General features: G+C 18.2%; 5 protein-coding genes across 5 annotated transcripts; 1 reads left to right on the top strand and 4 right to left on the bottom strand.

The window, feature by feature from the left end:
• Positions 1-516: 516 nt before the first annotated feature.
• PADL01_1314200 (conserved Plasmodium protein, unknown function) lies at positions 517-2,149 on the bottom strand (the record flags this gene model as incomplete). The annotated part of the gene is made up of 2 exons (XM_028683677.1): positions 517-1,878; positions 2,075-2,149. 2 exons carry the CDS (start codon positions 2,147-2,149, stop codon positions 517-519), a joined length of 1,437 nt encoding a protein of 478 aa, XP_028539831.1.
• A 1,939-nt stretch (positions 2,150-4,088) lies between these two features.
• On the top strand, positions 4,089-7,274 carry PADL01_1314100 (conserved Plasmodium protein, unknown function; the record flags this gene model as incomplete). The annotated part of the gene is made up of 1 exon (XM_028683676.1): positions 4,089-7,274. The coding sequence occupies one exon, from the start codon at positions 4,089-4,091 to the stop codon at positions 7,272-7,274; it is 3,186 nt and encodes a 1,061-aa protein (XP_028539830.1).
• A 305-nt stretch (positions 7,275-7,579) lies between these two features.
• PADL01_1314000 (serine/threonine protein kinase) lies at positions 7,580-8,683 on the bottom strand (the record flags this gene model as incomplete). Its single annotated transcript, XM_028683675.1, has 1 exon — positions 7,580-8,683. One exon carries the CDS (start codon positions 8,681-8,683, stop codon positions 7,580-7,582), a length of 1,104 nt encoding a protein of 367 aa, XP_028539829.1.
• A 701-nt stretch (positions 8,684-9,384) lies between these two features.
• PADL01_1313900 (conserved Plasmodium protein, unknown function) lies at positions 9,385-10,195 on the bottom strand (the record flags this gene model as incomplete). Its single annotated transcript, XM_028683674.1, has 2 exons — positions 9,385-9,671; positions 9,838-10,195. The coding sequence occupies 2 exons, from the start codon at positions 10,193-10,195 to the stop codon at positions 9,385-9,387; spliced, it is 645 nt and encodes a 214-aa protein (XP_028539828.1).
• A 2,276-nt stretch (positions 10,196-12,471) lies between these two features.
• Positions 12,472-14,550, bottom strand: PADL01_1313800 (TFIIH basal transcription factor subunit, putative; the record flags this gene model as incomplete). The annotated part of the gene is made up of 5 exons (XM_028683673.1): positions 12,472-13,335; positions 13,469-13,559; positions 13,743-13,878; positions 14,251-14,335; positions 14,521-14,550. The coding sequence occupies 5 exons, from the start codon at positions 14,548-14,550 to the stop codon at positions 12,472-12,474; spliced, it is 1,206 nt and encodes a 401-aa protein (XP_028539827.1).
• Positions 14,551-14,639: the final 89 nt, after the last annotated feature.

Raw genomic sequence — 14,639 nt, 5'->3', positions numbered from 1 at the left:
ATTATTTTTTAATAAAATAATTTTAAATGCCTGATTGTCGATAATGCAAATATGACAAATTAAGAAAAAAAAAAAAAAAATATATATATATATATAATAAATAAATTATAACTCAAAAGTATACATTAATAATATAAATATAAAACATAATATAAGAATAACAATATAACATTGGTTTAACATAATATAAGAATAACAATACAACGTGAGTTTATCACAATATATCCTTCTACTTTAAATTTTATTTTAAAATTTTATATATATCTTCTTTTTTTTTTTTTAAACATATGTTACACACATGATGCATATATTCCAATTATATATTATCATGTAGTAACATAGTAATACAAACAATTAAAGAATATAATAATTTATATATGCATCCATTTATGTGTTCTTCTTTTATTCATTTATAATATTGTGAATTATTCATATATATATATATATATATATAATATCAATTTGATATATCTATCACATTTATACTCATTTCATGAGACATTATATTTTTAATCCTTAATTTAAATTATGATCCGATATTTCACAACACCATTTGGTAAAATTTTCAAAAAAATGAAATCCTTGATTTCTTCTTCTTAGTCTTGCTGATTTAGTTTTATTTTGTAATGTTGGGTTATCTGTTAATATATCATTTTTTAGATTATAATAAGATGAAGTTATAAAAAAGTTCATTATAAGAAATCCTTTGGAATTTCCATCATCTCCAATAATTGGAATGCGTAAAGGATATTCCTGAGATAAGGATTTAACTTTTAATTGTAATCTTCCTATTACTTCCGTTTTATATATAGATGATTCGATAACTTTTAAATAAATAAATTCTTCATTATTGAATGGTAAACTAATGATTTCATTTTGTAAATCACAATCAGCATAAGATGATATTGATTGATTTAATTTACAATTATAAAATTTGGATTGATATTTTTCTATTATATCATCATAAGAGTTAAAATAAGCACTGACCGAATATTTTATTTCACTAATATTTAAAAAAGGACTTGGAATTTCTTCAAGTTTTTGTAAACATACAATAGCTTGAAGTTGATCTATATTAGGTAAATTATTTTTGTTCATATTTATTTGTTTCAGTTTAGAAAATTTTTTTTCTCTATTATCTAATTCATGTGAATTTTTATCAAATGATTCATTAGGGTATATATCTAATGGTACATTATTATTATTATTATTTTCATTATTATGAAAATTATTCATATACATTTGTGGATTGAATGGAACATTATGTAAATTGTTATATAAATCAGAATGATAATTTTCCATCATATATTGTGGGTTTATTAAATTAATATTATTATTATTATTATTTATATATTCATACATATTATGTAAATTATTTATTTCTTTATAATTGTTCATTTCCTTTTTAATATATTCATCATTTACATGTAGATATGGTTTATTTAAATTATCATCCATATTGTACATCATATTATACATATTATCATTCATACCATTTATTACATTATCATTCTTAGGAATAGATAAATTATTATTCATTGGAAATTTATTATAATAATACCCTTCTTCATTGGGATTTATTGGTCCATTTACATATTCATAATATTCAAAATCACTTGTTGGTATAGATGCAAGATTAAGGGAACCATGTGGTTTACTCATTAAATCATTATTAGCATTCATATAGCCTTCTCCATTATATAAGTTAATGGAAGGTGTATTTATTTCTCCATTTCTAAAATTATTTAAATTGGCCCCGTAGTTATTTGGGTCTATTAAATTCATATTCTCTGGTTGTTCATACATATTATAATCCACATATTTATTTTGTTCATGGATGTTTTTATTATCTCCTTGATTATTTACGTTTTCTTTCATCTAAAGAAATATATATATAAGGAATACATTAATGTATAAATAAAATACACCAGAAAAGACAATAATACATTAATTAATAAAATAAAAATTATATAATCATGTAACACATTAGACTATCACATGCATAAAATAGGCACCTTTTAATATTATATATATATATATATATATATATAATGATTTATTTTATTTTACATACTCTTACTGTGGTGTTAATATTTTGTTCTGATAAAATCGCTGTTCTTGGATCAGAACTGTTTGAATATTTTTCCATAAATTAACAACAAAACAATAAATTATAAATATTTATAACTTTAAAATGATATTTACAATTTTTATATGTTTAAAATTTATTTATCATTTGAAAAATATACTTTATATAGTGTTCATAATTATTATAAAAAAAATAAAAGGAAAAGTGAAAATATAAATCTTCACGAAAAAAAAATGTTAAAAACAAATTGAGCTAATAGGTAAACAAAAAAAAAAAAAAAAAAAAAAAAAAAAAAAAAAAAAAAAAAAAAAAATTCTAAACAGCCATTTAAAATAATATTAAATATTATGAAGGGTTAATAAAAAAAAAAAAAAAAAATTAAGATATATTGAGAGAAAGAGAAATAACTAAAAAAAGAAAATAACAAATAACAGATAACAAATGACAAAGAACAAAAATCAAATAACAAATAAGAAAAAAAAATAAAATAAAGAAAAATAAAGAAAAATAAAGAAAAATAAAGAAAAATAAAGAAAAATAAAGAAAAATAAAGAAAAATAAAGAAAAATAAAGAAAAATAAAGAAAAATAAAGAAAAATAAAGAAAAATTATATTAAATGGACATTTCATATTTATATAAAAATATATTATATACATTAAATACATTTTTTTTTTGTTTTTCTTTTATTTATATTATATTGTATAATTTTGTACCATATTGATTATATATGTGCACATATATGTGTAATACCAAAAAAAAAAAATAAAATAATAATAATAAAATAAAATACCGTATGTATTTTTTTAAGGTGTGAAGGTGCAAAAAGGTAAATAGGAAAATATGAATACAAAATAAAAATAATCTATTTGAAAATATTTATTTACATTATTCATTTGAATATATATATGAATTAATCTTATTTTCTTTTTACTTTTTAGTTATTTCCTTTAAAATCATAACTATGTTATATTATAATATATTATTTTATAATATATACATAATTTTTATTTACTAAATAAATTATATGAAAAATTTTAAATGGAAAAAAAACGTAATAATATTCAAGTTACTAATATTTCTTGTTGAAAATATCTATTCATTAATATGAATTTTTATAAGAACCAACTAATATAAAAGTATACCTTTATATTGTAAATTTTTATATAAAATAATCAATCAATCAATCAATCAATCAATTAATCGTTTTTTAAATGATTTATTGTTTTCCTTTATTTCTATTTTTTTGGCACGTTCAATCTTTGGAATATTCTTATTAAAAAAAATAATAATAAATATGTATTTCTAATAAATAATATAATGTTGATTTATATATTTATATAATAATACCATGATTCATTACACATTGATTAATGAATCTATAAAAATAATATTATTAGTAAAATACACGTTTTAAAAATGAAGAGAAATATATATATTTTTATTCATAATATATAATATATCATACATTTTGAAATAAAATGTAATATGGAAGGATTATAATATCAACATATATAAAATAATATATCTATATTTATTTCATATACGTATCTATTTCCTTGGTTTTTTTTTTTTTTTTTTTTTTTTTTTTCTTCTTTAAATAAATTGCTTTTTCTAGTTGTTAATATAATGCAATTAAAAAAAAAAAAAAAAATAGAAAATATCTTTTTTCAATATCACGTATAATGTAAAAAATATATATTTTATGGATTATGTGTAGAAGGCATCGAATATATATAAAAAAAAAAAAAAATTCCACTAATTTATTATATAAAAAAAAAGTATAGTTTTCATTTAAACATTTGTTATATTATAATTAAATCATACATAATAATAATAATAATAATAATAATAATAATAAATTATATATTTTATAATTATAGATAAATGTAAATGTTTTTATTAATTTTGTTCATTTCTTCTTCATTTTAAAATAAGATACCAACACAAACATATATAATTTAATATAATATATTACATTATATATGTTTAAATATTATTATGTATTTATTTTTAGCGAAACGGTGTTTTTTAGTTCATAATAATATTTATAGGAAAATATTTTTATCAAGTGATTTTTTAAAAAAGTTAATTAGTATAAAATGTCGTAGCTATTCAACTTTAAAAAGTATCTATGAATATGATTATACAATTGAGGAAAATTTTCCTTACGATGGTTTAAATAAAAATGTAAGTGATAAAGAACAATCATTGTTATTAAGTGATTACATTAAATTTGATAATGACAAGAAATTAAAACACATACTTTTTACAAACAATATAGAGGACCTCATACACCATTTTGAGAAAAACTTGAATGAACTAAAAAGTCATGAATATATATTTTTATTATTCAAAATATATGAAATAATATTTTATAACTTTGTTCGTTATTATGAACACTCAGAAATTTTGAAACTTGAAAATCCAAATTTTATATATTATACTTTTACACAATATATGAATAAAAATTTAAAAGATTATTCAGACAAAATAAAAAGTTTGGATCATGAATGTAATGATGAGATATTTTTTGAGAATATTCAATGTTTTAATAATGATATGGGCGAACAAGCAAATGAAATGAATCTCGAAAGGAATGATATATATAATATAAATAATAATAAAAATGATGCAAAAGAAAATAACAATATGAATAGTCCTTGTATTACCAATAATACAAAATGTAATGAGGATATGATTATTAATACATCTTATCATGGTGATAAAAATATTTTGGAAAACATATACACCAATATGGTTAATAAAGGAGAAAGAAAAAATGACACGATATATAAATTTATTAATGAAAATAAAGTTATTAACAGTATAAATGATAAAGAAAATAATAATCCTAACACTTATGTGACAAGTGAAAATTATCCTGACACCAAAGAAAATAACACAAAAGAAGATAACCATATTTTTAATATTGATATAAATAAGTTCAATATAAAAATATTAATAAAAATATATTATGATTATATAATATATATAGAAGACTTAAATATTAAAGAAAAATGTTGGAAAGAATATGTTTCTTCTTTTTTCCTTAAGAATAAGAAATATGAAAAATTATATTGTTCTATATTAAATACAGTGTATAAGAAGATATATTTTTTTCCATGTATTGATATTATTAATTTTTGGTATATCATAAAAAGAATAAATATATATCCTATTAAAGATTTATCTTCATTAGTTATAAATAAACTTATGGAGAATTTGAAATATCTTGATGAAAAATATTTAGTCAGATTAGGATATATATATCTAAACAATTCAAATAAAAAAAGGAATCACCATTTTATATCATCCAACCATAATAATTGTAGTAATAAAGAATTTATAGACATGTATATACATATGATACAAAATAAGGTGAAAAATATGAACAATAATAATTTTATAAAAATTTTAGAATATGTAAGCAATAATAATTATAAACATATACAATTTTTTAAAGAATGTAAAAATGAAATATATAAAAGATATAATAATTTTACTCAAGTACAAATTTTTAAATTATTTTACTTGTATTCACAAAATATTAATGCATCTGATAAATTATTAATGAATGATCTTTTAAAGTCAATTTTACAAATATTTTCAAAACAAAATGGTTATAAACATATTCATTCGGATGGAGAAATAAGATGTGATAAAAAGCACACAAATGATAAGAATGAATTACCTTATGAATTACAAGACAACAGCATAATAACGGTTCCTTTATCCATTTTATTAAATGCCTTATGGACAAATGCAAAATATTTTAAAGATTTTCCTTTATTATTAAAATATAGTGAACAAGTAATTTTAAAAAACATAAAGAATTTTAGTAGTTCAACTATTAGTATGCTAATATGGGCTTATAGTACTGTAGAGAATAAAAGAAGAGAACAAATAGAATTCGATCAAAATATATATGTAGAATTAAAAAATAAAGCATTAGAAGTTTTTCAAAACATGACACCTAAACAATTATCGAATAGTTTGCTGGGAATATCAACTACTATTGGTAGAACAATAGATAATGAAGGAAATGTAAATACTGATTTTCATGATGCAGTTGAAAAGTATTTATTAGATTGGGAAGAAAAGGATGAAAATAGGAAGAATAGAAAGAGACATAAAAATAATAATAAAAGTGATAATAAAAATTATAACGAATACGATAATAATAAGAAGGATTATCAAAATGGAGAAAATAGTACATCATTTCGAAATCGTAACTTTTTAAATTTTTTTACATCAGAAGATTTAGCTAATATATGTTATTCATATGCCTTAGTTAGATGTGGTAGTAAAGAATTACATTTTCTATTACAATCATGTTTATTAAACAAATTGTATGATCTTTCACCACAACATATATCAAAAATAGCTTATACATATGGAACATTTTATTTTTATTCCTCTTATTCACTTTTAAGTTCCTTACAATATGAAATATTACAGAGAATACATCAATTTTGTCACTTAGAACTTTCTGACATCTTATGGTGTTATTGTGTGAATAAATTTTTTGATAGTAAATTTTGGAAATTTGTATTACAAATAATAAATTTTGACAAAATATATGACCCTAGATGTGCTCTTTTATATTCTTCTCTTTCATATATGAATATAGTTGATTCCTCTATTTTGGAATCTCATAATGTTCTAAAGATTTTTAATAATTTAAGGGAATATTACTGGGATTTGCAAATATGTGAATATCCTCACGCATTTGCAAATGAAATTGTAAATACATTGAATAAAGAAAATGAAGAATTATTATCTAAAGGAGTTCATAATAATATGAAAGTATCAAAAGGTAATGACATGGATATAGATGAAAAATTGTTAAATGAGAATTTACAAGCTGTTTATTTGCCATCCCAAAAATTATCATCTGATAACAACCATATACAAAATGAAAATATTCCTACATTTGAATATGTTAAAAAATTAATTGATTTTGAAGGGTTTCTAGTTGATATATATTTCGAATATAAGAATGAAAAATATGCGGTTTTTTTGTATACACCACTTAATACTACAAGAGATCAATATCCTCTTGGAGAAAATATATTAAAAACAAGATATATGAAGAAAAGAAAGTTTAAAATAATACATTTGTTGTATGATGTGTGGAGAGAATATAACCACAAGAAAATTAATTTGATATATTCTCAACTATAAAAAGAGAAACATATATATAAAGATATATTTATTTTTAATGTAAAAATTGTAGTTATTATGTATGGGAAGGTAATAAAAATGGCAATATTTAAATGGAATTATTTTTTTAAATATTATATATGTATATTGTTTTTTTCTTTTTCTGTATCATATTTTTTTTTTTTTTTTTTTTTTTTTTTTTAGTATAAATAAATCATTTTAATATATACTATATGCTATTTATTTTATTTTATTTTATTTTATTCATTTTATTTATAACATATTAGTTATTAATTTTTTTTTTTTTTCTTTTTTTAAGGTTTACATTATGATTCCTTATAATTTTCAAACCACCTATGATTTAGTATCTCTACTATGATTGGTCTTTTATTAGGATCAACATTCAACATTAATGATATTAAATCTTTCAAATCATCTGATATATCATTTGCATAATTAAGTGTATTACTTTCAAAATTTTTGAGTTCTTTTTCCATATATTGAAAAGGTGCAAATCCTTGTGTCATAATAAATAATAAAATTCCTAAACTCCATATATCTAATTTAAAAACTGAATAATTAATTGTTTGATTAAAAATTATTTCTGGTGCTATATATGCTTTTGTTCCTGCTTCTGTTTTAATATTTTGATCTACATTAACAAAATCTGATAATCCAAAATCAGCTATTTTACATGTCATTTTTTCATCTAATAATATATTTTCTAATTTTAAATCTCGATGTACTATATGTTTAGAATGACAATAATATACGCCTTTAACAATTTGAAGAAATAAATCATGAGCTTCTTTTTCAGATAAAAATCCATTAAACTTATTTTTAATATAATTTTTTAAATCACCATTTATTGCATATTCCATTATTAAACATACATAATTCTGAAAATGATTTACATCATACATCTTAATAATATTATTATGTATTAATCCTCTCAATGTTTGAATTTCAATAAATACTCTATGTACATCTGTTACATCTAAAAAATTACTCTTTGGAATAAATTTTAATGCAACCTTTTGTTTTGTTTGTATATGTACACCTTGAAATACAATACCAAATCCACCAGAACCTATTCTCTTTTCTACTATATAATCATTTACAATAAAATTATTTTTTATTTTTGAAAAGAAATTCATATCGTCTTTCTTTTCTTTCAAATATAAGGTATCACCATCTATTATATCTTTTATCGAATGTATTACATTACCACAACTATCAATAATATATTCACCATATATACCATATTTTTCTCTACAAAATTGAAGAATATCATAAATATTATTATCACAACATATATCTATTTCTATAGCCTCATTGTTCTCATTTTGTTCTAGGGATAAATAGACCTGTTTATATTCCCCTTTACATAAAAATTCGTCTTCGAAATTTTTTACGCTTCCCAAATACATTTTTTTTAAAAATCTAATATTATAATATCAAATTATTATAATGATAGTTTTTTCTTTAAAGATATTAAGAATTCTTTTTTTTTGTCATAACAAGAAGAAAGTGTATATATTATATAATTTGTACTGGATATTCATTCCAGTACATTATAAATATATATATATATATATATATATATATATTACGTATAAGTTATGATATATTAAGATATATTAAATTATTTTTACATATTCTTATAATTATTTATATTTTTCGATATCTTTTTCTAATTTATTTTTTTTTAATTCATACATATATTTAAACACTTGAATTCATTCTATATGTTTAATTTATGTGTCCAAAGTTTTCTTTAGACAAGGAAAATATAAGCAGCATATAATGCTTAACATAATAATGTTTCTTTATATATATATATATTTTTCTTGTCTTATATTTCGGGGGTATATTATATAAATTTTTGTATAATTTTTATTTTTTATATACCAAAAAGTAGTTATTTCAAAATGATAAATAAATAAATAAATAAATAAATAAATATATATATATATATATATATATATATATATATATATATATACAAATTTAGGTATATATATTTATAAAAACAAAATAAAATTAAAATATAATATATATATTAAAAATAACATATTAAATAAAATATAGATTAACATATTTGTATTAATTTTTTTTTTTTTTTTTTCTTTTATGGAGGAATAACACATGATTGAGGCATAACATAAAAATTAATTTTGAGATGTAAATAAAAAATAAAAAATTGTATTATGGAAATGAAAGCACTACTAAAACAATTAATTGTTAAAACAGATAATATAAAAAAAAATAAACTTAATGATGTATATATATCAAATAAATAAGATTTACATTTTTTAAATTTTGACATTATAACTAAAAAATGAGATACACACATCAAAGTATAAATTACTTTTTGTCCTAAATTTATTTCTCCACTAGTAATATAATTTATATTATCTACAAAAATAAAATACAAGCATATAATATATATATATATATATGTATATATTCATATGTGAATATATTGTATATGATATACTTCCATATACAATTCAAACAAAATACATTATTTTTTTCATTTTTTCGCTCTCTTTTTTGATTGGTTAATTTATATTATTATTACCTTTAAAATATAGGGTAACAAAGATTTCCAAAAATATTAATAAGTATAGTAAACCATAAAATATCCTAACTTTCTTAGGATATAAATATTTAGATTCTGATGCGTATGTAATTAATGGTTCTTCATTAAATCTATTATTATTATTATCATCTTCATTCATAACATTTTCATTTTTATTTATATTCTTTATAGAATATATTGGAAAACCAACTTTTATAGTTTCATTCGGATATATAACACATAATGGTATTTCCTTTTTATTTTCATCACTAGAATTTGAAAAAACATAACTTAAAGCATTTTCATAATATAATATAGCTTCATCTTTTAAATCATTTAAATTTAAGGTTCCTGCCATTTTTATTTTTAATTATAATATTATATGTTATTTATTTATTGATATTATTAAATCATTTGTTCTCAGCTTCTTCGGTTTTTCTTCTTTTTTTTTTTTTTTTTTTATATATCCATTTAAAAATAGTATATAATCTATTTTATTTTTATAAGTCAAAATATATGTTTAAAAAATAATAATAAAAGATAACAATTTTTTAAGATCTTTGTTAACTGAACATTAAAAATATATCTATATATATATTATATATATGTATGTATAATATTAATTTTCCCTTTTCTTCTATATGTGTAAGAACAATTCTACAAATAATGTTATTTATTTATTTTTCATATCTTAATTTTTATATAGTTTATTAAATATTTATATATATATAAATGAAACATCAAAAAAAAAAAAAAAAAAAAAAAAAAAAAGTATTTTCAATACATTTATATTGATATGTAAAATACAAAAAAATATAACAATAAGTTAAATACCAAGGTTCTTGGTCTTATTACATAAAAAATTAAATAAATATTATATATATAAATATATGATATACTTTAAATTTATTTATAATTCAATATTTATCATACACAGGCTTGGTTATGCAAATAATTATAATTACATAAAAGATAAACTTATATAATTATTATTAATAATATGAATTTTATGTAATAAAACAAAAAAAAGGAAAAAAAAAAAAGAACTCTATATTAATTTTCTATATCTACATATAATATATATTTTTTAGAATCAAGAGATATAAAATAAAAAAATATATATTATATAATAAATATATAATTATTTATATATATATATATATAATATTTTGTTATTTGTTCTAAAAGTCCCTTTTTTTTTTTTTTTTTTTTTTTTTTTTGTTTTATTATATATTTTAATATATACTATAATATGAATAATAAAACAAATTTTTATAATATATTTTTTTTAAAATAATATTATTTTTAAATTCAGTTTTTTTTCTTAAAGTAAAAAAGATTTTTTTAGTCATCCCCCGTATTTAATATTTTTTTTTATTATATATATTGTATAAAATTAAAATTTTTTTTTTTTTTTTTTTTTTTTTTTTTATTCTTATTTTTTTTTAAGGCGCAATTAAAAAAAAAAAAAAAATTAAGGCATGCTCATATTAAAATATATATATTTACTTATATATAATATAATATCTCTGTATATATTATTTAATAATACCCATATAAAAATTTCTATACTTTTTTAATAATAAAATTAATTTACATATATTTTTTTATATATAACTTTACTGTTATATTATATTTATTATTATTTTTTTTAATATTTTTAATCTATTTTAAGAAATAAAAAAAACAAAAAAAAAAAAAAAAAAAAAAAATGAAAAGAAAAGTTAATTATATTTAATAATGTATATTAGTTTTTAAAATATTTAATTGAAAATGTTTCTTTTTCTTTTTTATTTTTTTCTTTCTTTCTGTGTAACCTATAAAATATTTATAATTGAATGAAAAGGAATTATAAAAGATATATTTTTCTGTTCTATATTATATACATTTTTAAAATATTTATATTATAGGAAATTTTATGAATCACCTAATTAGTAATAGTATTATAACTTTGAAGATATTTCTGTATTTTCAACATTTCTTTTCTTATAATATGAACTATATAAAAATAATTGAGAAATATTTTCATAACATTTGTTTTTATATGATTCATAAATTATATGCTCATTATATTTCTTTTATATAATTTAAGTATATATAAAAAAAAATTTATAATATTTTAATTATTATATTTTGTGTCGATTTTTGGTTTTTATATTATTTGTGAAAATATAAAAGAAAATAAATCTTAACAATTACCACAGACAATGGAGACTTAAAAAATTTGTATTATATATCACTTATAAATGTGTATATAAAAATAAAAACATCAAATGAATAAAAAAAAAAATATATATATATATAATATATATGGTACAGAAAATGCGATGAATATATATTCTACATATATATATATTATAATATACATGTTTCCTCTATGTTTTATTATTTTTATTTTTATAATAAAATCTAAATTTCACAAATATATATATTATTAGTAATAATAATATAGTATAAACAATATAACATTATTAATTATTATATTGATGAAGTATATATAAATCATAATGACTTATTCATATATATGTTTATAGAATATTATTATACCGTTGTTATGTATTAGTCCATATATTATTATACTATCATATATTTTCATATTTATATTATTATATTAATATAATATATATATATATATTATGTATCATTAATTAAACAGAAGGGACATTGATTTAATTCTTCATGTATAAAAATATCACATTCAAGACAAAAAATATATTGACATTTTGTACATTGGTATATTTTGTTATACAATTGTTGATTACATGATGAACATACTTTATATATTCCTTGTTCATTTTTTATTTCTATGAATAAAGGGGAACCTTGAAGATTATTTGTAATATGTGAAAGATCGTGCATTGATATTAAATGTATACCACATACTTTACATTTGGATGGTATTTTGCATGTATAACTATTACAAAAATTACATACATATGTATCAGTATTTAATTTCCCATGACATGAACACATTATTTGTGTACTGATTTTTTTCTTTGTTGGAAAACATATATGAATTAATTGAGGTTCCATACCTTGCATCCATAAAGGTGTTTCAGCATTATTATTTATTTCATTCATTAAAGAATTTTTACTTGTACATATTTTATAAAAACCATTAGATTTTTCACAAATATGCTTTAATATATACATTTCTGGAGCTATTGAAATGCAATTTACATATATATTACTTTTTACTAATAATTCTAATACATTTAAAATGTTTTTCTTATCACATGTTCTTATAGATCCATACATTATTAAAACCTCTTTTGTACCATATAATGGCATATCGATTAATAAATCATGTGCTATCTGTAATCCTTCTTCCAATGAAGGTGAACCTTGAAGACCTGCTGTTCTTTCCTTTAATATGGAATTTAATATATCATCTACATTTGATGTAAATGGTTGTATTAATTTAGCTGAACTATTCTTTAAAGCTACTACACCAACATGTCCAACAGGATTCTTGAAGAAAAAGTTTTTTAGAAATGACTTCAAAAAAAATAAAAATAAAAAGAGATAAAATATATATATATATATATATATATATATATATATATATATAACATGTAATACAAATGTATTTTCATTTTTTTTTTTTTTTTAATTTTATTAATCTTATTACTTCCACACATTCTAAAGCTACATTTATCCTATCTGGTTTTAAATCCCTTTCTTTCATACTACTAGACATGTCAAATAGTATGATTATGTGTCTATAAATATAAAAAATATATATATATATACATAATACAAAGAAAAAACAGCTATTTGTTTTTCCTTTTTTATACACGTTGTAATTAAAAAAATATAATGGCATATTTAGAATAAATTGTATTATGTGTAAATAATATCAGTTAATAACATATCCATATATTTTATGGGTTATTTTTAGATACCTAAATATTCCTTTCCTTAAAGAAGATCCTTGGTTCTTTTTATATTTCTCTTTATTTTCATTTTCGTCATTCTCTTGGCTAACATGTTGTAGCACACCATTATTTTCTACCAGCAAATTCCATGATCGTTCAACATCTGAAGTGTTCAGAAAAGAAAAAGTGTACAAATAATGTTATATATATATATATATATATATATATGGATGAGATAATATAAATATTTAATCCTTTTAATATCAGTAATAATATGTAGGTTGAATAAGTGATATTCATATATTATATATGACGGAAATAAATATATATATTATTATGAGAAATATGGATAAGTTAACAATATTTTTATCCAATTGAAATATTATAATTATAAAAAAAAAATTATGTACACTTAAAATTAATACAATAAGAAATATAATATAAAATTCATTATATATATATTTATAATATCTCTTGTTTTTTTTCTTTTTTCTTGACTATATGTCCTTATATATATATATATATATATACATACCTTGTTCCCATGTAAATTTCCCAGTTATCTCTTCAAAAATTTCATTTTCGTCAAAATCTCTTACAACATCTTCAACAAAAATGACCTATATATATTAATAAAAGAGATGGAACATATTATATAAAAGGAGTATTCAACATATTTAAACATTTTAAAACACCACATAATATAACAAAATAATATATATATAAATATATATATATATGTAAATATTATACTATATAGTTATATTATATTATGTTTATTATTTTATTTTTATTTTTTTCCAACTTTATTTTCACTATTTTGAGGATTTTGCATTATAATTAAGATACCACGGAAATATTCATTTTTACTCTTATGAATATTTAAAAGTTTTTTTTCTCCTCTTTGTTCTTTATATTTTCATA

Source organism: Plasmodium sp. gorilla clade G2 (genome assembly GCF_900097015.1).
Source record: "Plasmodium sp. gorilla clade G2 genome assembly, chromosome: 13".
NCBI classification, from domain to species: domain Eukaryota; phylum Apicomplexa; class Aconoidasida; order Haemosporida; family Plasmodiidae; genus Plasmodium; species Plasmodium adleri (nom. inval.).
The sequence above is the reverse complement of the archived record's forward strand: the minus strand, read 5'-3'. Positions and strand labels throughout refer to the sequence as shown.